The 24,099-nt window shown below is 40.9% G+C and overlaps 1 protein-coding gene across 1 annotated transcript; it reads right to left on the reverse strand.

The window, feature by feature from the left end:
- Positions 1-19,681: 19,681 nt before the first annotated feature.
- Positions 19,682-20,193, reverse strand: LOC143605078 (protein FAR1-RELATED SEQUENCE 5-like). Its single transcript, XM_077081329.1, has 2 exons — positions 20,017-20,193; positions 19,682-19,936 (listed from the first exon to the last, which is right to left on the reverse strand). Exons 1-2 carry the CDS (start codon positions 20,191-20,193, stop codon positions 19,682-19,684), a joined length of 432 nt encoding a protein of 143 aa, XP_076937444.1.
- Between the last annotated feature and the right edge of the window lie 3,906 nt (positions 20,194-24,099).

Genomic DNA, 24,099 nt, shown 5'->3' on the forward strand with positions numbered 1-24,099 from the left:
CCAACCCACCCCTGGTCGCCCAATCATCCGCGTTCCATAAACTAGAGTGTATCCTCATCGGCTGTGCTTTCGGGAACGGTACGCCAATCGATTCGGCATTCTTGAACTCTCTAATTCGGTGTTCCGGTCAACAGAAAATCTGAAAACCAAACACAATCATCAGGCAAACAAACGTTTACAAGTTAACATAAACATAGTTTAGTTAGATGATATGTGAAAAGATACTCACACGATGCGTTGAGGATTCCAAAGGATGGAATACGTGTGAAAATCAGCAGTCGGGTCGAACCACAGGTAGAACTGCTGCTCTCGGTTGCCTTTGCCTTGGCTAAACACGTTTGTGTGGAGAATATAAGGATCGCCACTCAAGTTTCCCAAGAACTCGAAGTCGATTTCATCCCAGTTTGATCCTTTCGATGACAACTGCATTAAATAATACAATCATTAATATTTTCCAAGTATTTCACACTCTATCGTTAATACAATCATAGATATAGTATTATTATTATTATTATTAAGAGTAGATTACATTGCCGTAAAAAGGTTAAATATTTGTTAAGAAAACTAGCTTACGTAATATGCAGTGACGGTGCCAGCTGAATTGCCAGGTACGAGTTTGAGTTGCATGTCGATTTTGCCAAACAAGTACTCGTTTCTTGACTCGAAGCCGGAGCCAGAAGCTTTATCGAGGGAGAGTGTTAAGAGATCGCCGTTGATTACTTTACCGCGACCGTCCCCCCCAAGTGATATCGAACTCGTTGTTGAAATCGGCAAAGACGAGTGAAGTGGCCGCTAGAGATATGAGGGCCACAAAGAGAATTCTAGAAATGTATGAAGCCATTTGATTATGTTATGTTTTGTTGGTGAGGTGGGAGTGAATGAAGATGGAAATGGTGGAGAGTTTGCGTTGTATTTATAGGGTGGTTCAAATGCAGGGGAAGTGACTACGAAGGTGATATTTAGTTTTGAGTTGGTGAGCCTAAGAGGATTTTGGTTGTCTCCAGCTGGAAACTTAAGATATTATAAGTTAAAGGTGTTGATCTTTTTCATTTTGTATTTTTCTTTAGAATATATTAAACAATAAAATTAGTCATATTTATTTGCTAATACCTTTTACTTCTATTTATTTTATATGAAGTGTTACTTGATTTGAATTTGACTACGAGGTTTTTGATGTTAATTTAGATTTTCTAAAATAAAACATAAACTTTTATTCAAATTAACAACTACTTTAGCAACGAGTTTGAGGTTTGATAAGAGGCCTGGCGTAGTTGGAATCAGAAACATGCGGGAAAATCCGGTGTCGGATGAGAGCATTGTCATCCTGATTTTTTTAGGTCACTCTTTCACCGAACTATATGGAATTTCCTTTGTTTATTCCTAGTTATGTATATACTTAATAAATCTTTCTGTTTTAAAAATTAAATTACATAAACTAAAATGAAAATTATGTACTGGAGACTAGTATGCATAAATATGATTTTTTTTACTAGCCTAATCTCTTTCTAGTTTACATAAAGTAAAAAATGTTGTGTGTTTATTTTTAAGAAGGTTTTTTAACGTTGTTTCGTCATTTATACAATTAGCCGTTAGTAAAACTAGATGTTAAGATTAGTATTTACATAGAAAAAATTGTATTATAACCAAATAAAAATAAATATTATCTAATTAGTATAAATAACACTTTGGTGCCACAAAAGTGGGTTCTTTTTGTTTTTAGATATGTATTAATGGTTTTGAAAGATAGCACTTAACACATGTGTTGGTGTTGGTTGGGGTGTTGTGTTGGTAAGTGAAACTCCTTAACGTGGACCGGATGGTTGTGTTGTTAAGTGAAATCGGCCGAGTTTGCGTACAATCACCGCATTTTGTTTTAGCATCGATACAGTAACGAAAACTGACAGGATACCAATTTTATTTTTGTTTTTTTTTAGTTCCGGTATCGTAACGAACGTGACGGAGACTGACAAAATTTGTGTAGACTCATCGCCCAAGATCGACAACACTTGGGTTTTACCAAAGCCTGAGCTTTAGTGACCGACGACACCCCATTGATCCACCTTAGTTTTTAAATTGTTTTCGTTTTAGTTTTGATGCCATAACGCACATAACCAAAACTAACCGAATTCATGTCGACTTACCATCTCAAAGTAAAGACCTACAATGCTTGGGTTTTACCAATATACCATTGCACCCGGTAAAATACTAGTTTGATATATTTTGTATCTTGTTGATAAACCTATATGGCTACATGAGAAAGTGGGATGACATCACTCTCTTGGGGAAGTCTTGGGGGGATAAAATGGAAAACCTTGATGTGACATTGATATTGATCCAGAAAAAACTAGGAAAAAGGGAATGACTCTCCCGCCTAGGGCCTCTAATAAACACCAACATTGATATCTTTATTGGCGATGGACGCGAAGCAAGTTTAAATTACACAATGATTTTCATTTTAAGATATTACATTTCGCTATAAAAATGCGAGTTTATGTTGATCACTTCATAAATGTTTGTGCTCTTTGTATTGCCGTTGTTAAATAATAAAAGAATGAGTTAACGAGTGTTAATATGTTTAATTTGTTTTTATCATAAATATTTATATTTTCTCTTGACATTTATTTTATGTATTTACGAGTGTTTTATCCGGCGCGTTGTACCGGGCAGGTCGATAAGAACCCGGTGGTGATAAACCCCTAACGTTGTTAGTCACAGGCATTGAGGCAGTAAATCGACGCAATGCCATCGGTTTCGGTTACTTGATTTCGACACGAATTCAGATATTATCAGTTACACTCGTTACGGTATAAACACCGTTGGTAAAGCCTGAACGTTAAAACCCAAAAACTAAATTCGTCAAATTAGCATATACAAAGATTAAATTATTCGATGTTTACTTAGTCAATAAACCCGCGCGGTGGTAAAAGCAAAGTGTTGTTGGTCCCGGACATTGAGACGCTAACTCGACACGAGTTCGGACGTCGGTTTCGGTTACTTTCGTTGCAATTCCGGATCTAAAAAACGGGAAAAAAATATAAAATTTGAGGTGGACCAATGGGGTGGTGTCGATTGGTAAAACCGGGCATTGATAAAACTCGAGTGTTGTCAGTTGCGGACGTTAATGTTGAGTATACACATATTCGCTTGGTTTACGCTATGTTCTTTACGATACCAGAATAAAAAAAACCATAAACCAAGAACCAATTTACCGCCGCCAAGTGACCAAATAAGCACTTAGCGACACCAAACTTGCTAAATGCTATATATAATAATTCTATATTTTAATTTCACAAATTGAATGCTTTAGATACGTCGGAACACAAATTCCCATGTAGTGAATCTAGTGTGATTTATATTCGTACGGGTGTTTGTGTGGGTCCGATCACATATCAAGGATCAGAACAAACGCGGCTTTGGTGGGTGTCAACAAACCCAATTTAATATCGGATTTTTTAGGGACACCGTCCAATTGCTAAAACACAGGTCTATACGTCGCGTATAGATCTATACGCGGCGTATGAGTTGGTGTTTCTAGAAAATTCAACCAATTTTGTCTTATTATGTTTTTTTTTTATTTTTTTTCTTTGTTATTTTGTTACTATTATTATTATTATCATTATATATAATTTATTTATTTATTTATTATTTAATATCCTTTCGGTGAAAAACAGTTAACACATATATATACCAAAAATCATTGTTAAATGAGTACAAATAAAAGAAAATACGACAACTAGAACATAAAATCTACGTGAAGTCCCCCATGTCCATGCTCATGTCGTCGTCGTGGCCCACGAGCCCCCCCGAACGCGTCGCCAACGTCGTCGCCCCGTCCGCGTCTCACGCCAGACTTGCTTGCCTCGTGGTCAAAACTGGGGGGTGGTGGCGATGGCGGTGGCACGGTGTACTACTGTCCAGACAGCTCCGCTACCCCGACTGGCAACAAGCCAGTCGATCTGGCGCGACATCTGGCTCATCCGCTAGTCAATCTGGCGCGACATCCGCCTCATCTCCAACTCTAGGGCCTCCAACCTAGCGTCGGTGGCGAGACCCAGACGCACTACGTGATATGTGCGTGGAACGTGCCGCGTCGGCCCCTAACAACAAAACCACAGAAATACGTTTAATACGAGGTTGAATTAAAAGAAACGATAAAACGTTAATATATTAAAACGTACCTGAGATGCGCCCGGATCGTCACGTCTGGCACCACCGTCGTCCGAATCCCCGCCGGCCCCCTGCCCTGCGTCGACAGGCTCATGGACAAACTCCACCTCCGATGCCGCGAGCGGGGGAGGCTCGACTAAATGCACCGGGACGTAAGGCGCACGTGCCCCCGCCGGGCAGTCGGTCCTGCGGGCCGTTGGGCCCGGGGTACGAACGCACAATGTGCATACCGCCGCAACGGAGGCGGTCCAGCGGGCTGGGAGGAGTCGGAGTGATACGCAGGCCGTCCACTAGGGCTCCATGGCCCAGAGATATCGCAAGCTGGGTGACGTACCCGCCACCCATCAAGGACCTCTCATCCCTGCCTGAACTGGTAGCCGACAAAACATTCTGCAAACCCCCTAGCGAGGTTGCAGTGCCTGTGAGTCAGCAGACACCTAAAAAAAAATAGGTCGCGCAGGCTACAGTGCTCCGCGCCCTGATTGCGACCCGCGATGGACATCGCAATCAGCCTGTGAAGGTACCTGTGTAATATAAGATAATATAATTTATTAACAATAATAATATAATATAATATAATATAATATAATATAATATAATATAATATAATATAATATAATATAATATAATATATATAATATAATATACGTTATACTAAACAATAGAATACATTTTAAGAACGTACCTGTGCAGGGGGTCCCTAATAATCGAGACCTTGGAACTGGTGTCCAAGGTCCTATCCTGAAGTCGTGATCGCTGATGGCCCGCCACCATACCCGCAGCTCGTCCTCCAGCATCTGGTGGATGCTCTCCGTGTATATCGGGCTGCGTACCTCCTGTGCGGTGTATAAGCCCAAAGAAACCGCGAACTCCTCCATCGAGAGATGCACATCATGCCCGAACATGCGGAAGTAAACCTCCGACTGTGTCGTATCGGCGCCTGGCACCTTCATCTGAATCTCTGGCGTACCAGGCGCGCGGGGCCTGCAATAATATAATATAATATAATATAATATAATATAATATATATAATATAATATAATATAATATAATATAAATATAATATAATATAATATAATATATTAAAAACATAACAATGTGGAGTAAACTTACGTAACGCGTATCGTGCAGTAAACCTCCAGTGTCAGCTCCCGGTGGGCTGATAGTGGCATACTGAAGCATCGGTTTCAGGGCGTATCCTGTTCAATGTACTCAGTCGCCCGCTGGTGCGCGTCACAAGACTCCAAAAACGACCAGGATAGAATCGTGCTGGGAAACGGGTGCATCTGGTGTAGGCAAATGTATCGTGTGTGGGCGGGAGAACCCTCATCAAACTGCACATGAGGGTAGGTGAGCAACACGTCGTTGCCCTCGGGAGGTCCGCGGCCCCGCCCCTGGCCCTGGCCCCCGGCCACAGACATAACCCTGGCCCTGCCCCAGCTGCTCGAGCTCGGCCTCAATCTCGTCGTCCACAAACTATAATAATAACAAATAATAATAATAATTATAACAATAACAACAACAATAATAATAATAATAATCATAATAATAATAATAAATATTAATAATAAATATTAATAATAATATTTATAATAAAACAGAAAATAAAAAAAAAATTATATCAGACGCCACGTATAGGGATATACGTCGCGTCTGATAGTCCCTGTAAACCGACGACCGGACTACGGCTGACGGTTTTAATCCATCCAAACAACAGGATCATCATCATCACATCATCAACAATACATCATCATCATCATCAACATAATATTAAAAAATTACCTCCATGTCGTGTCGGTGTTGGGTGAAATATCGTCGGCTCGTTTGGTATTCCGGTCGGTGTCCGTCCGATATAGGCTCGTGTGTGGATGCTCGGATGCTCGGTTGATCAGGCGGGAGTTTGAAATTTGAAATTTTGTGGCTGTTGAGCTGCCGGCGACTGATATAAGGGGCCAATACGCCGCGTATAGGCCTATACGCGGCGTATTAGGCCTATTTTTTTATTTAATTTTCATTATTTATTATTATTTATTATTTATTAGTTATTAATATTAATAATAATTTGTTATTTAGTTATTATTATTTATTATTTATTATTATTATTATTTCTATTATTTATATTTTTTATTATTTAGTTATTAATATTAATATTAATTTGTTACTTAATTATTGTTATTTATTATTATTAAAATTATTATTATTTATTATTTATTATTATTATAGACTTTTTGTCCATTGATACAATGTCTTCTATCAGCTGTCTAGATCTACGTTAGAGGATACCCTTCGCTAACCTGGCGTATGTCTTCGTACTCCTTCAAACGCTGTCCGAACCGTGTTTTCCATTCTGTTGGTGCATAGATGTCAGTAGTTCATATGTCTAATGTCTGTAATCGAGTCTGTAATATTGTTTGTGTATTTGTTTGTTAAAGCGAAGTTGTTGACAAGTTCGCTTAGGCGAACTTGTTAACCAAGCGAAGTTGACAAGTTCGCCTAGGCGAACTTGTTGAACAAGCGAAGTTATGGACAACTTCGCCTGAGGCAAAGTTGTCGTGTATTTATATAGGCTACGGGTTTTCTGTTTAGTTGTTGATCAAGTTGGTTCAGTAGTTCAAGTTACGTGTAATTCAGTGAGTCGAGTGACGTGAGGTCGAGAGTCTGTAAGTATCACGGTTTGAGTTATTAATATAACGTGTGTTTGTTCGTATCGTATTCGTGTGTTTCGTGTGATTGTATTCTACGTCCGTAACGATCTACACAGGGATTCCGCACCTGTGTATATCGGGATATCTCGTGTGATCCGTCCAGGGAACCTACAATTGGTATCAGAGCTTTTGATCGATTGTGTGGTTCGGGATATTCACGCGGGTGTAGAATTCGTCCCATTTCGGGTATTCACGGGACGAGTTTTTGGTGTTGTTGCTCATTCTAGCCTCCTACCAGTGTGTTCAAGCCTTTAAACCGTCAAAAACGTCGTTAAAATCTGATTTTAGATCTGCAGAAAGTTTAAGTTCGTCAGGCGAAGTTGCTGTTTATCAGGCGAAGTTGCCGTCAGGATACGTAGGGTTTCAGCGAAGATATAAGGAGAAGCGAAGTTATTTACAACTTCGCCTACCTCCTCAACTTCGCCTAACTCAGCGAAGTTCTCATCAACTTCGCCTAGCTCAGCGAAGTTCTCATCAAGTTCGCCTACTCTCTAAGTTCGCTTACCCTAAGCGAAGTTATTCTTAACTTCGCCCAGTCACGCGAATTTAAGAAGAATCCAGCGAAGTTATTACTTAAGCGAAGTTATCCTTAACTTCGCCTACAGTACTGTTCAGAGGAAATTTCTTAACTTCGCCTTTTCAGAATTTTTCGGGTTTCCTAGTCTTCAAGAAGGATGTCGACGATCAACATTTCGGAGCTTGTAAAGATGGAAGTTGAAGCGGGGTCAGCTACAAAAGCCCCAAGGTTGCTGAAGGGAACCGATTTTGTCGCGTGGAAAGATTGGTTCATACAATACGTTAAGTACCAGGATGCGAAAATGTGGGTATGCATCCAAGATGGATATATTCCACCAGTCATGGAGTATGAGGGTCGAGATCAAATCAAGAAATACAGTAAAATGGAAGAAGAGGAGAAAAAGATGTATGAAGCCGAAAGCAAGGCTCATGCTGCAATCACAATGGCTCTTCCACAGGAGATCCTCCATACGTTCAGAAAGTATACATCAGCTAGAGAGCTTTGGGAAGCTCTTGAGAACAGATTTGAGGGGAATGTAGGCATTCGGGCTTCAAAGATAAAGTTGCTCAAAACTCAATTTTCAGTCTTTAAGTACTTGAAGAACGAATCTCTTGATGATATTATCACTCGATATTATCATCTAATGACTGAATTGAGTAACTACTCCATTTCCTACCGAGAAGAAGAGATTGTGGAAAAGCTTCTCGATGCCCTCCCACCAAAATGGGAGATGTATACTGTGCTAATGAGGGAAGACAAGGACTTCCCTACTTATGATCTTGAAACCACTGTCAACAAGCTCAGAACTTTTGAGCTTAATATGGTAAGAAAAGAAACATCTATGGATCAGGTTCAAGATCCAGGCATGTACGGTGCTAAAGTAAACTGCAATTCAAGTTCAAAGACTGATTCTGCCGCCTACTACTTGAAGAGCAAGTCGGGTGCCAAGTCTTCACAGGAGGGGCATGTGTCAGTAAACTCAAATGGGGATGTTTGCTTTGTTGCGGGTGGATCAGGTGGTACTCAACAGACAGCAAGCAAGAGTAGTGGATCTTCAAGTTCCTCAAGCAATAATTACACTAAGATGCCAATGAGCGTCAAATCTGCTGAAGAGCAGTTTGGCCTCTATGCTTCGTTTATTGCTTCATATGAAAACTATATTCAAGGAAAGGTTGTTGATCCAGCGATGCTGGATGAAAACTATGACCAGATCGATGCTGATGATCTGGAGGGAAATGGATTTACAATGGCAGATGGCCATGATAGTGAGGAGAGTGAAGAAGTTTATGAGAAAGACGGGGAGAAAGTTTGTTGGTGGCAGGCCAGGGTTCGACAAGTCTAAGGTGAGGTGCTATAACTGTCAACAAAACGGGCACTTTGCCAAAGAGTGCAGAAACGAGAGAGTTGAACGTGGTCAAGGCAGGTCTGCACAGTACAATGGGAATAATAAGGAAATCAATGCCATGATGTCCAGAGAAGCAGGTGAATACAACTGGAATCTGCATTCGAATGAAACTAATGAGCAGGCAAATATGGCTAAGGTTGAGAATGAAGAACGTGAGAAGACTGCCGGAGAAGAGAAAGCTACTGGTAAGAAAAAAGCTTTCATGACAGATAACAAGGATCAACTCTCCGAGGTAAGTTCTAAATCTATTTGTACTAAATGTGAGAATTTGTCTGAGCAACTTGCTACCATAACTGATCAGTATGTTCGTTTAGATGCTGAATTTAAAACTCTTAAAGAAGATCATCACTTTATGAAAGCAAGAGAAAAACAGTTACAAAGTTAAAATAAAAGCGTGTGAAAAAGATGTTAAAAGCTTAAAAACTAAACTTGCTGAAAAAATTGAAGTAATTGATCTAAGTTATGAGGTTTTAGAAGAAAAGACTAAACTGATTGCTGAACGAGAAAAGCAGATTGCTGACTACCAGGTGAAAGTGGTGGAACTGAACCGAAAACTTGAGCAGTTCAGAAATTCCTCAGCTATTCTTGATCACCTTGTTAGTGATCAAGGTACCTCTACAAAGAGAGGAGGAATTGGTTATCACGAGGTTCCACCACCTTATAACCACAATTACACTTTTAACCCTAGTGTTCAGAAATATGTGGATTTTGAAGTTCCTCAGACAGTTCCAATCAAGGTTACGAGTAAAGAACCAAGTGTTAGTAGTGGCGAAACGAGTTCGCCTGTTTCAAGTGAGAAAATTTCTGTTACGAGTCCAGTCTCATCAGATTCGGATAAGTTGTCCGAATCGGGTAAGACAAAAGAGAAGGTAGTGTTACCCACTAGTGGTGAAAAAGATAAAACTTATAAAAAGAGTACTCCACTCAACCCGTATGTCCCACCTTACGTGAGACGAACGGCCGGTAACACAGCCTCAACATCCAAAACAACCTTTGAAAAGAAAATGGAGTATAGGTGTTGTTTTAGGTGTAATAAGTTAGGACATCTTGTTGCAGATTGCCCTCTGGCGCCGAAATTCAGAGGTGTGAGGCCTATTAAAACTGAGCATAAGTCTAATAGTAATATTAATACTGCTAAAAATGAAAACCCTTCAAAGTTCCGAAATGTAACTAATTCTGGTTTTCACAGAAACAAACCTCAGTTTAACAATGCTAATAACCAAACCACAAGATATAATACTTTCAATATACATAGGTTTGGAAGGCCTCACACTCAATTTCCAAGGAGATTTCCTAATAGGACTGACAGGAATTATCCAAATGCTAACTTTGGAAAGCAGAAGTACGGGATGTATAGATCCAAGACCAATTGGTCTTGGGTCCCTAGATTCTAATCCTTTGCTTTATTGTGCAGGAACAGTTGAACAGGGCTGCCCACAGTCTTTGGATTGTAGATAGCGGCTGTTCCCGGCACATGACGATCTTGAAGATAAACTCTAAATTTGGCGAAGTAGCCGATGAAGGAATCTTAGTCGGTTATGTTGTTGGTACACCCAACAGACGTGTCTTCAATACTTCGACCTGCAAGGTGGAGGTGGTGTGTAACACCGACATCACAAGTTACCAACCGCCAAAACCTAGCAATGGACCTGCTGAGCTTTTCGACTATGTTAAGCTTTTTAAGTCGTTTAACATACCGGATTTGGAAATTTCTGAAGAAGAAGAAAGAGCTGCGACGAAGATGATACTTGATGAGGAAGAAAATCTATTGCAAAGACAGCTGATTGATAAATGTCAACCTTCCTCATCAAACACTATCGGTACCCCTGCTGCCTCTGCTGAAGAAGAATTTATCAATCCTTTTCACTCTCAGCATGAAACAACCATTGACGAGATCTCTTCTAATTTGGAAGATAATTTGCATGTCGGTTCTGTTCCGACCACGAGAATTCATAAAGAAGAGTTGGCTCATTAAGGAGACAGGAATAATCAATGAATGCCTGTATACCTGCTTTATAAGCCAGATTGAACCGAAGAATTATCAAATGGCTTTAAAGGACAGCTCGTGGGTCGAAGCCATGCAAGAAGAGTTGGCTCAATTCGAGAAGATGGAAGTTTGGACTTTGGTTGAAAAACCAAAGAATGTGCATGCGATAGGCACAAAATGGGTGTTTAGGTGCAAGAGAGATGATAAGGGGATTATTATAAGAAACAAGGCGAGGCTAGTCGTTAAAGGTTTTAATCAACAAGAGGGGATTGATTATAACGAAGTGTTCGCTCCTGTCGCCAGGTTGGAAGCCATAAGATTGTTTTTAGCGTTTGCTGCTTATGAAAAGATGAAGGTGTTTCAGCTAGATGTGAAGAGTGCGTTTTTGAATGGGAAAGTTGATGAGGTTGTGTATGTTGAGCAACCTCCGGGTTTTCCTGACCCAGACTTTCCTAATCACGTGTACAGGTTGAGCAAGACGTTTTATGGATTACATCAGGCACCTCATGCCTGGTATTCAACTTTATCGGATTACTTGCTCGAGAATGGTTTTGAAAGAGGGAAAATTGATAGCACGTTGTTCTTCAAAAGAGATGGAAGCGACTTCCTGCTGGTACAAGTCTACGTGGATGACATTATATTTGCTGCGTCAAAAGTCTCCATGTGTCAGGAGTTTGAAGCCGTCATGAAGAAAAGGTTTGAAATGAGTGCTATGGGTAAACTAACTTTCTTTCTAGGATTGCAGGTTGATCAGAAGAAGGACGGGATGTTCATTCATCAGACGAAGTATGTTCATGATGTGCTCAAGCGCTTCAAGATGGAGGACAGTTCTCCATATGATACTCCAATCTGCGTCAATCACAAATTGGGTGCTAAAGTAGACGGTGATGCAGATGTGGACCCAACTCAATATCGGGCAATAATAGGTTCTTTAATGTACTTAACTGCATCTAGGCCTGATATAATGTTTGCTGTTTGTCTTTGTGCACGTTTTCAGGCAAATCCAAAAGAATCTCATTTGAAAGGTGCAAAGAGGATACTGCGGTATCTCAAGGGCAAGCCGAAGCTGGGGTTGTGGTACCCGAGAGGAGGAGACTTGGAGATGGTCGCGTACACAGATTCTGATTATGGAGGGTGCAATCAGAGTCGGAAGTCAACAACTGGAGGATGTCAGTTTCTTGGTGGCAGATTGGTGTCGTGGCAATGCAAGAAGCAGACTTCAGTCGCAATTTCAACCTGTGAGGCAGAATACATGGCAGCATCCAACTGCTGCTCTCAGGTTCTTTGGATTCAACAACAGTTGCGCGACTATGGTCTGAATTTCTTACTTACTCCTATTTGCATTGATAACACAGCTGCTATCTCAGTAACTAACAATCCCGTGAAACATAGTAAAACTAAACACATTGACATACGTCATCATTTCATAAGGGATTGTGCTGAGAAGAAACTGATAATTCTTGAAAATGTGGATACGCTTGATAATTTCGCTGATTTATATACTAAAGCGTTTGACAAATCCAGATTTCAAAACCTTATTGAACTGAATGGGATGATCAATCCCAAGTAACCATGCTTTTCTTGTGATATTTAAAAAAAAAAAAAACGTCACTAATCGCTTAAAAATATGTCGATTACATTAGTTTGATGGACTTGTCTTCGGATATGTTTTGGTCCTCATTTTCTACTTGTAGATTTTGAGGATAGCCATTAACCAGATTACTGATAGTGACCGGGGCGGTTTATGATGGGTTTTTCATTCTTTCGCTTAAAATTAGTCAATCATACTTAGTTAGAAGGACACATACTAGTATGTGGTCGGTCCAGCTGATCCATTGGATCTTCGGGATAGCCGTTTACCTGAAGACTTTGTTTTAGTCGGGGCGATTAATGTTAAAATTTTGAAAGAAAAGGGGAAATGAAATTATTTTTCAAGTCTGTTACTTCGTAAGAAGTTCGTTAGCTATGTTTAACAGAAAATTGATCCAACCTTGGAATATGATAGATATACTAACTTTGTGTGCTTAACTAGTGAAGTTATTAAGCTTAAAAGGCTTTAGGACAGTCATTGTATGTCAAGGTAACTTTTTATGGTGCGTAAAAGTAGACGTGATACAAACTAAATCTACTTGATTTTACGTGGAAACTCCTTAAGAGTTTTGCATGTCTTCATATATATCTTTCCGAATGATAGGCAGAAAAGCGATTACCCAGTCATACACGAGCCCATGTGTGTTCTGATTCCCGTTAAGATAGCGTCTCAAGATACTGCAGTGATCCAGATTCGGGACTTGCGGTTAATTTCTACTTTGAAGTCTATGTTTATTAAAAAATATATATATATATTTGGAGTTATTGAAACATATTAGAGATGACAATATCAAGACTTCACAATCATTGAGTAAGAGAGAAGAACGGGAAGCAGATCAAGAATACTTACAACTTAATCAGACACTATGGGTCGAAGTCAATTCGAGGTGACTTGGGGAAAGCCAAATACGCTTTGAGGAGAGATAGGAGGCATCAATATTTCTGAGTTGTTGCCCACTTAAATTTTGAGGCATAATTGAACCTAACTCGTATCACAAAAACGATGAAAACCACTTTAAGTTATACCTGCTTACAACCTGTCTCTATATGTCATAATACAGCTAAACACATATCTATGTGACAGTCACATACTTAGTATGATTCCTGTTCGGATCTTTTCTAAAACGTAGCAGTCCCTATTGAGACTGAAATTTGATCCCTTATACTTTAAATTTTTTAAGTTTTTGTACTTAGATAGTTTTATGATTTTTTAACTGGTTACTTAGAATTGATCATGTCATTTATCTCTTAAATTGAAATGTTTTATAACTTAATTGGAAAATTGTTAAACTTATAAGGTTAAATTTTGTAAATATATAGGCGATGTTGTTGAACAGGCGAAGTTGTGGATAACTTCGCCTAGGCGAAGTTATCCGTAACTTCGCCTGTATAACTTCGCCCCTATATAAGGAATTCTTAGAGTCAAACAGTTCATTATTCAGCGAACTTATATCCAAACCGATTCTCAGCGAACTTATATCCAAGCAAATCCAATATTGTTATCTTGTTCTTCGATTTCAAACCGATCTAAAGGTTGTTTGGGTTCGTTTATCACATGTTATATGTTCTTTGATTAATCTACGGTTGTTTCGACAACCGGGTAATACTCTCGAACCGTCGGACCTTCAAATCGATCTTTCAAAAACTTGCTGTTACGTGTTAATAACCATACTGATCGTCAACATGTCCTTAAAAAGCTTGTTTTAAGGGTCCCTAATCGTCTAAACTAGCCGAAACATCGGATTTCGATGTTATTACCTTACTGTCGCCGTTTCAGATTCAGGCGAAGTTAGGGTTTAGGCGAAGTTATCCGTAACTTCGCCTGAAGCTTAAGTTCGCCTGAGGCGAAGTTATCCGTAACTTCTCCTGAAACTTAAATTCGCCTGAGGCGATGTTGTGATGAGGCGAAGTTAACATTAACTTCGCCTAAGATCATTTTTACTTAATATTAATTAGACGAACTTAAAGCTGAAGCGAAGTTGTTCCCAACTTCGTCTCAACTTTAACTTCGCCTATACAGAGTTTATCACAACTTCGCTCATGGTAACCAGCGAACTTGTGTTATCCATTAACGTTTATCTAACTTGTTTAGTTTGTTGCATATATGGCTGCGATAGCGGGTGCTGGTGGTGCAGGAGGAGACGATGGTGATAACCAACGTCAATTTTTTCCGGGTCACAATATGTACATCACTTTAGAACCGGAGGCGAGCGGTGTGGACGATTACCGCGAGATCATAACTTTCCTCCTACGCTCGAGGATTTTTCATGCCATCACAAACACTCTACCGATATCTCTACCAAATATCGAAGACTTCTGGCAGACGGTCGAATACGACTTTCGTGTTGAGCCCCCGGTCATGCGAGCGACTGTGAACAATCAACAAGTTCAGTTCAATTCTGAATAGATTCGGGTGGCGTTACGGTTTGGAGAAGAGACGAGGGACGACCCAACTGAGTTCGTGGCTCCGTTCCGTGATGGAGCGTTTCTCCGAATGGGCTACTCTGGTCCATTAGGTAATACCCAGAGGAGGAAGGGTTTCCTTCTAGATCAGTGGCGCTTCCTCATGCACGTTATGATAGTTTGCATGTCTGGGAGGAAGGCGGGCACTGATGGTATGGGTGCGACCATGCAGTCTGCAATGACTGCACTAACTTACAATAAACGCTACAGTTTCAGTCAGATGGTCTTTTACGAGATAGACAGACAAAGGGGGCGATGTCTCGGGAGCGGTTCATTATGTACCCACGTTTTATCCAGATGATATTGAACCATGTGGCTCCGAATCTACCTCAGAGACGCCCGATAAGATACGTGGAATCTGTGAGCAAACGTATCTTTGCTCAATGCCGCACTTCGAGTGCGAGGAGCAACCCTGAACGTCGTCCCAGGCATACTCCACTGTTTGGGTTTTTAATCAACCCAGAGTATGTTCCTGCTGGTGGGGACGAGTTCAGAGATCCTCAACCGCAACAGGCAAGAGCAACTCAAGCTCCACCTGCTGTGCCTGTTGTGTCGGCTACAGAGGATATAGATCTTGACGCTGTTTTTGGAGGTCAAGGTTATTTTGATATGGATCAAGTTGAAGAGGTGCAGGTCTCTGCTGCACAGGGTTCAGGTGTAAGTGTTACTAGAGCAGCTATGTCGATGGCTGATTCATATTTGGATGAGATCATGGATGAGGGGAGACGGTTGATGGTGTCTCGAGAGAGAACTTTTGGGAAGAGAAAGAGAACGGAGGATGATGATGAGTCAGAAGAGGAAAAAGATATACATAAGCTGATAAGAAGATCAAGACGGGAAAGGACAGGTGCTGGCATGGGAGCTGGAGAGACTTCAAGGACGGTACGTTTTGCTCCGGCCGCACTGTCTGGTATGTCTATCGTTCCTTCTTCTGTACAGGTTACAAGTATAAGCGCTGCGGATGTTCCCGTGGTGGCTACATCATCTGCTGGCATTCCATCCATCACTGCTATCCAGACGTCAACTCCGGAGATCGTGTCTCTACCACCTCCAACGCTTAATCAGTCGGTGGTAGTTGCACGATTTGTAGAGTCAACGGTCGTTACTACTGCAGGGTTATCAGGTATGGTACCACCTGCGGTTACGCCTACTTCTGGTGTCTCGCCTACGCCTACTTCAGACTCAGAGAGAATAGCTTCACTAGAGCGGATCGTGGCAGAGCAATCTAAGACTATTCAAAGCCTAGTGGAAGCAAATCAACTACAGGCATCCCTCCTGGTTGAGCATGGGAAAGTTATAGATGCCTTGAAGGAGTTCTTGGCATCTCAGGGGGAGATGAGCTGTAAGGGCGACGAGCTCAGGACGAAAAGAAGAAATGACCGAGACGATGATCCCAATGCATCGAAAGATGCAGGTGGTGAGCTGCCAAGAACTTCTCAAGCTCTTGGTACTTCCACAGCTGAGGGGGAGTCTACCGACGCGGCTGGTGGTGATGATGTGGTGTTGGTTGAGGATGACGTGATTGATGCGCTGAAGGAACTTGACGATGATATGTTCAGTGATGATGTTTTGTTTGATGAAGATGTGCTACCGAGTGATGTGATTGAGAAGATCGGTGAGCAGATTGTGATTGAAGATGGGATAGAAGAGGGATAGATAGTAGAAGAAGACGTTGAACACGAGATCCCTGATGTTGAGAAAGCCGACATGGGTACTGAGATGGATGAGACTGAGTGGGAGGAGCAGCCTAGGTGGAAGGAAGGCGGTGCTCATTGGTTTATTAAGACCAAGAAGCCTGCTGTTCCAGCCATGTTCAAGAAGAGTTATAACATCAAAGGCTATGCTGAGTCGAAGAAGGGAATTATCTGTAGGATATATGATGAACAGATAAAGTTGTTTGTGGTGAAGCGTTATGATGGTATTCAATACTTCAAAAGAATGTTGAGATCTCTCAATACGTTGCCGGAATGTGAGGTGAAGGATTTGGCCAGGTTGGGCCTGATAAATAGAAGTGACGACAACATGGCAAGAGTGATTGGGAAGATCGTGTGGAAAGAAAGCATAAAAGAGAAGAAGTTTGAATTATTAAAGCCACAGAAGGGAAAGCTCGTGGAGGATACAGAAAGGGGAATGAGAGCAGATGGCAAGCCATGGATGGTGATGAAGTACAAACCGATCCGATGCATCAAGGAGGTTCCAATGAAGACTATGCCTCAAGATGTGTTGAAGAATCTAAAATGGTGGTACGTTGATTGCCAGACTGCTGAAGCCGTGATGGAAGACGAAGATGAACAAGAAGTGCTGAGGGTGTATGATCCGATGCATCTTGTTAACTTATCGAAAGCTGATCTGCAAGTGTTGAATGAAAAGAAGATATTCTATATTCCTGCTTGGAAGGATGAAGCAAGGAAATATCAGCGAGTAGTCACGGTGTGTGTTAGAGAAGGAGTGCACGCGTAAAGATACAGGATTACGAGACAAGAACTGAAAGATCAAGATATGAAGCTACTGCCAAGGGGGAGTCTGTTGGTGCATAGATGTCAGTAGTTCATATGTCTAATGTCTGTAATCGAGTCTGTAATATTGTTTGTGTATTTGTTTGTTAAAGCGAAGTTGTTGACAAGTTCGCTTAGGCGAACTTGTTAACCAAGCGAAGTTGACAAGTTCGCCTAGGCGAACTTGTTGAACAAGCGAAGTTATGGACAACTTCGCCTGAGGCGAAGTTGTCGTGTATTTATATAGGCTACGGGTTTTCTATTTAGTTGTTGATCAAGTTGGTTCAGTAGTTCAAGTTACGTGTAATTCAGTGAGTAGAGTGACGTGAGGTCGAGAGTCTGTAAGTATCACGGTTTGAGTTATTAATATAACGTGTGTTTGTTCGTATCGTATTCGTGTGTTTCGTGTGATTGTATTCTACGTCCGTAACGATCTACACAGGGATTCCGCACCTGTGTATATCGGGATATCTCGTGTGATCCGTCCAGGGAACCTACACATTCGAGCGCCGCCGGTACGGCGCTTCTTTCCCAATTAAGGTTTGGCGTAGGCATTGGGAAATCCCCTACCAGGTTGATATATATCCAGTGATCACCTCCCCAGTTAGCAATGCCTATAACCTGTGGATCCGGAACCAAATCAGGACCGATTCTCAATGGGAAGTAAGATTCGGTCTGATTGCCAGCTAGGTTGACTAACACACAAGCGTATGTCTGAGCAGCCACGTGCTCGTGACCGGGTAAGCTAAACCAACGACTCGGCGGCGCCGGTTTGACCGTGTTGTAGTATGGAATGCTGGAATGAACCCAGCCGTACAATCTGTCATCCTCTTTGTTGAACATCTCCCTTCACCACCCTTCATTTGTTTCCAGCTCGTTCTGCATCGCCCGCCTAATATCTGGCCAAACTTTCTCATGTATCCCCAAACCCACTGCGATTGATCGAAAACCGCAATTACCGTCTAGGCGTACGTTTTTGATGTCTGCGACGAACGGCTGGGCCCAGCTAGGAATGACGCTCCTAAACGTTTCTATCGCCGGTACTTGCGCTGGCGAAACCATCAAAGGAAACCCGAGGTGAGCTCCCATAGGTTTTGATATCTTAGGTCGTCCACGAGGAGTTTTAAACCGCGATGCTGACTAGGACAACGAACGAGTCAGCGAGGATGGGGTGGGGGTTTCTTGGCTGGGCCCCTATGACGAGGATAGGTTGTAGAAGTTGTGTCTGGGGAGATCTGGAGCGGGGGTGTATGCGCTGTGCCTCGGGGGATCTGGTTTTTTGGGACGCCCCCGAGGATCCTCTCTTTTTTCTGGCTCCTTCTTTTTAGATCTCCCTGGAATAGCAAACAAGAGCTTGGCAAAAAACTTTTCTTTTGATTAGGGTCATCTATGGACGATAGCGTATCTGTGATGTCCCGTAGACCTGCTGGCGTAGTCTGGCTCTTCGTTCGGCGGACAGGCTGGATCAAAATTAAGCCTCCTCCAGAACGGGTTAACATCCTCTATTGGGATACACGTGTCGTTAACTATGTATCCCTCAATCCGACAAGCACATGGCAGCCCCGAAGATGAATACAAATGGTGGTCGCATGAAGCGCCGCCGTCACGCATCTTGTGTATCAACCCATACTAGTCCACAACTAGACCCAGAGCGTGAATCGACACCCTGTTTATTAGCTTCTTCAACCAGATGTGCTGTCGATGTCCTTCCATGACCTTCGAACGGGAGGCTTCAAAAAATTTACCGATTTCCTTCATCTGCGAGTTGACCATTTTAAGGATTTGCCTGGCAATTGTGTCAAGCGAGTTGTTGCTTCCATTGAGGTACCTTTTCAGATTTGCATGATGGCTCTCAACTCGGTTCGTCGTAGTTTCGCCGTAGTTTCGGCGTTCGTCGATCCAGCAGGCTACAAACTTGTGTTTGTATGGATCCAGCCAGCTCTTGCGAATGTATTGCCATACCTCTGAAAATAAAAGGAAATGTTATTAAGACGTATGTTTAGGCTATTAAAAATTGTCAGGTGATACGAAGGACTCACCGGCTCTATCGTCCCGTATCAAATGACGCTCCATGTTGAGGCGACGGTGGTCGTACTCTTGCACCGTCGGCGACTGATACAGGACCATCCACCAGTACGCAAAGTCCGTCCCCATTTTCGTGTTATATAGGCCCTTAAATTTTCTCATTATATTCTCGGATATGTGCCACCTGCATAAATTTTTGGTGGCATTAGGGAAGACCGCGTCGCATGCGTTCATGAGGGCCTGGTCCGCGTCAGTCAGGATCACGCGTGGCTCCATGCAGTCGTCGAGCATTTGTTTAAGTTTCTCCAGAGCCCAGCTGAAGTTCCTCTACCGTTCCCTGATCACAAACGCGGCGGCCATACAAAACGACTGTGATGTCGAGGTCACACCGATAAACTGAACCAACGGCCAGTCGTACATGTTGGTGTTGTACGTCGTGTCAATCATCAGCACCTCGGGGAACGTACGCCACATCTTATGCGACTTACTATGACAGAAAAAAATTTCCTCCGTCCTGTCGTCGGTATCACTTTCCCGGGTATAGAATGTGAAACCGTTGCCTGCGAGAAAATTTTCCAGCGCCTGCATTGGATGAAATAAAACTTTGGTAAATATTACAAGTACGACAAGTACACATTAAAACTACAAGTGTTTTGAACTACCTTTATAGGGGTGTCGCCTAGTAGCCCATCCCTCCTAATCTTGGCGATGTGGTTGTATATATCTTTTATTACAGGTTGCACACCGGGAAACTTTTCGCGAAGGGCTGCTTCGATTTCTTGCGGCTTCATGCCGGCCCTGTGTAAACTCTCAACCATATCCAGCTGGTCGGTGTTCATTTTTCTAAAAGACGCACACCCCTCCACGAATTCAACGGGATCGTGGTTGTGAGTCTCGTTTACCACTTAAACCCTCCAACATGCACCCCTCGAGTCGTACTTGCCCAGGATCTTAAACGGACAGCATTTTTTGATGCTGCCGGTACGTCTCACCGTCGCCTTTATTTTGGGTTCGCCTCCACGATTGCATGCAAGGTCCACGGCGTTTTTCCTTGACCGCTGGACCACAACAACAAACCCATGCTTCCGTCCTCTAATTTTTACCCATTTCTCCTGCTCCTCGCGGTTCTCAAAACTCTGAAACATTTTATGCTAATTCTTAAGACGTTTAATAAATAACATACAAACAAATAATATTAACTTAAACAAAACAAACGGTTGCTTACAACAATTGTTTTATACGAAACCTTCACCTCGCGTATATAGTCGTCATCGTACCCATCTTCGTTATTTGGGTTTGGCTCGGGTTAATCTTTTCGCCCGTGGTGCGATGAAGACTCGGTTCCATAAAACGGATCATTTGCTACCGGTGGTTGGTACGATGACGTTGGCTGAACTCCATAATCCGACCAGGAGACAGATGACGGGTACGATAGCTGACTACCGTAATCCGACACGAATGACTCTTACCATACATAAATTAAAAATTCAAACAACAGTGCTAGTGATAATAATAAATAATAATAATACCTATAAAAAAATAAAATATAATATTTTAATAATAAATAATAGTATTAAAATAATAATAACATAACCATATATTTACAATAAGACTATATAACGAAACCTGGTTCAAGTTTGGCAACCCGGCGAGCCAGTGTTACCATAAAACTGTTCGGGCTGACAGTAAGGTTGTTGGGGCTGGGTATCATACCCGACATACTCCTAACAAAACGTAATGCAACATGTGTTAGTAAAAAAAACTACCAAATTCATACTAAATAAATATATAACGAAACCTGGTTCAAGTCGGGTAACCATGACGTGCCAGGCTGATCGTTAGCGGCGAAACCCGGCTCCTCCTCTTGAAATAAATGGTTAAACCAAGACATTCTGGGTATATATAGTACAAATGTTGTGTTGTTTTTTTGTTGAACGTTGAGAGATACAACGTCTCCATTTATAATAAAGAAAGGAAAGGAGGGAAGGGAGGGGAGCCGAGCTCCAATAATTCAGCAAAAGCAATACGCCGCGTATGCCGCGTATAGGCCTATACACAGCGTATAAGGTATGAGTTGACAACCTTGCACAGCTTTTGCAGAGCAGGTTGGAATCAAACTAATACGCCGTGTATAGGCCTATACGCGGCGTATATGGGAGCTTTTCTAGAAAAACCAACAAGCTTGTCTTGTTATGTTTTTTGTTTTTTTTTCTTTTCTTTTTTTTTGTTATTTATAATTATTATTATTAATATTATTTTATTTATGAATAATATATTATTATTCATAATTCGGCAAAGCGTGTTCGGTAGCAGGGCTTCTATGGGAAAATTGACATTGCAAAACGACCCTTCAATTTATTGGCTGATATCGTTATGGACATCTTGAATCAGTTACGGTGATTACCTTGGGAAAAAATGGCAGTGCCAAACGAACCCTTTCTTGGATGCTCTCGGTATCGGCATCTCAAATCCGCCTCTTCGATATCTTCAAACTCCAACGGTCTTGACCTTCGGCCACCACCGGCAACCGTAGTTGTGTTCACTCAAACACATATTAGTCGTCACTAAGCTTAAGCTTAGGCTTGTTATTAGTTTTATTTTTAGTTGTGGGTATTCTAAGTTGGTCATGTTGCGATAGGCGTATATATACGTATACATATATAGTAGATGTGCGGTATAAGAATTCATTGCGCCTACATAACCAGCAGCAGATTGAGACACTAGTTTGATGAGTTTGAGCCTCTCGGATCCGCGGTATCCGTTAACGGCAGCGAGAACGTGAGCTCATACTTTGGACAGATAAGTGGAAATTCGGTCATTGCTCCAGCATAACGAGCACCGGACTGAGATATTAGCCCGGACTTACCTGAACCTGTTGACACGTATGCTGACGTGGATTTAGGCTCGGTGTTGAAGCTGATATTAACACGTTTGCATAATACACAATGAAAGCAGAAACTCAAACAACAATCCATACAATATCAATTCTCTTCAACGACCAGTCAAAGAAGAAGAGAAAAATAACGAAGACAATTGCTATTGTATGGATTGTTGTTTGAGTTTGTGCTTTCATTGTGTATTATACAAACCTGTCAACCAATGCTGTAAACAACCGTGTTAATATCCGCATCAACACCGAACCCTAAATCCACGTCTGCATACGTGTCAACCGGTTCAGCTAAATCCGAAATAATATCTCAATCTGGTGCTCGTTATGTTGGAGCAATGACCGAATTTCCACTTGTCTCTCCAAAGTAGAGGTTTGCGTTCTCGCTGCCGTTAGCGGATACCACGGATCCGAGAGATTCAAACTCATCAAACTAGTATCTCGATCTGCTGCTGGTTATGTCGGTGCAATGAATTTTTATATCGCACATCTACTATATATACACACGTATATATATATATATATATATATATATATATATATATATATATATATATATATATATATATATATAAGCTGATAATTCTCTTAATATACGCAAGATGATCAACTTAGAATACCCCCAACTAAAAATAAAACTAATAGCAAGCCTAAAATTAAGCTTAGTGACGACTCATATGTGTTTGAGTGAACACAACTACGGATGTCAGTGGTGACCGACGATCAAGACCGTTGGAGTTCGAAGAAATCGAATAGCCAGATTTGAGATGTCGATAACGAAAGCGGCCAAGAAATTGAAAGTTCGTTTGGAAATGCCAGTTTTCCCAGGTAAGCCACTGTAACTGATTCAAGATGCCCATAATGGAACCAGTCAATAAATTATAAGTTCGTCTCGCATAATCAATTTTCTCAAATAAGTCCTGCTACTGAACGCCCGTTATCGAATTTCGAATAATAATATGTTATTGATAAGTAAATAATATTAACATTAATAATAATCATAAATAACATTAAAAATAACAAAAGAAAAGAAAAGAAATAAAAAAAAGGAAAAAAACCATAATAAGACAACACTGGTGGGCTTTTCTAGAAAAACTCACTAACATAAATATAACATAATACAATATAACATAATATAATATAATAATATAATAATATTATTATATTATATTATACAATACGCTATACAAACGTACCTCCGAAAGTCTTGCGTCGCCGCCTAACCCCGGCATCTGACTCTCTGACGTACATCAAGTACATAATAATAATAATAATAATAATAATAATAATAATATTATTTTAGTACTAATAATAATAGAAAAATTAATGCTTTAATACTAATAATTATATGTTTAGAATAAAAATAATAATAATACAATAATTAATATTTTAATAGTATTTTACTATAATTATTTTAATAATATTTTAATAATAATAATAATAATATAATAATAATTTATATTTAAATAGTATTTAAATATTATTATTTTAATAATAATAATACTATTTTAATAAATACAATAATAGTATTTTATTTTACTAACAATAATATTTTCATAACAACAATATCTTAATAATAATATTAATATTTTAATAGTAATAATATAATAAAAATTTTTAGCGCTAACGGTAACAATACGGGAAATCTATTTTAAGTTTAGGAGGCCCGGCGAACTAGGGTTACCATCGAAATGGTCGATGCCTAGACAAAAAGTAAACCATTCACTAAATCTCTGTCATAACATCTACAACTATGTCCTAACATGTAAAATATAAAGATAAAACGAAACTTTGTTTAACTCCGACTGACCGTTAGCGCCGTCCGGCATCTCCTATTCCGACTTCGGAAACATACATG

The sequence above is a fragment of the Bidens hawaiensis genome, unplaced genomic scaffold (assembly GCF_021521415.1).
Source record: "Bidens hawaiensis isolate Kalapana, Puna unplaced genomic scaffold, B.hawaiensis_p1.1 tig00067848_1, whole genome shotgun sequence".
NCBI lineage: Eukaryota > Viridiplantae > Streptophyta > Magnoliopsida > Asterales > Asteraceae > Bidens > Bidens hawaiensis.

What these genes read in the sequence shown, in the direction of transcription:
- LOC143605078 (XM_077081329.1), bottom strand. Translation starts at nt 20,193, where the DNA reads ATGAACACCGACCAGCTGGATATGGTTGAGAGTTTACACAGGGCCGGC. An exon ending in TAGGCGACACCCCTATAAAG is followed by an intron (nt 19,937 to 20,016) that starts GTAGTTCAAAAC and finishes CATCCAATGCAG; the next exon opens with GCGCTGGAAAATTTTCTCGC.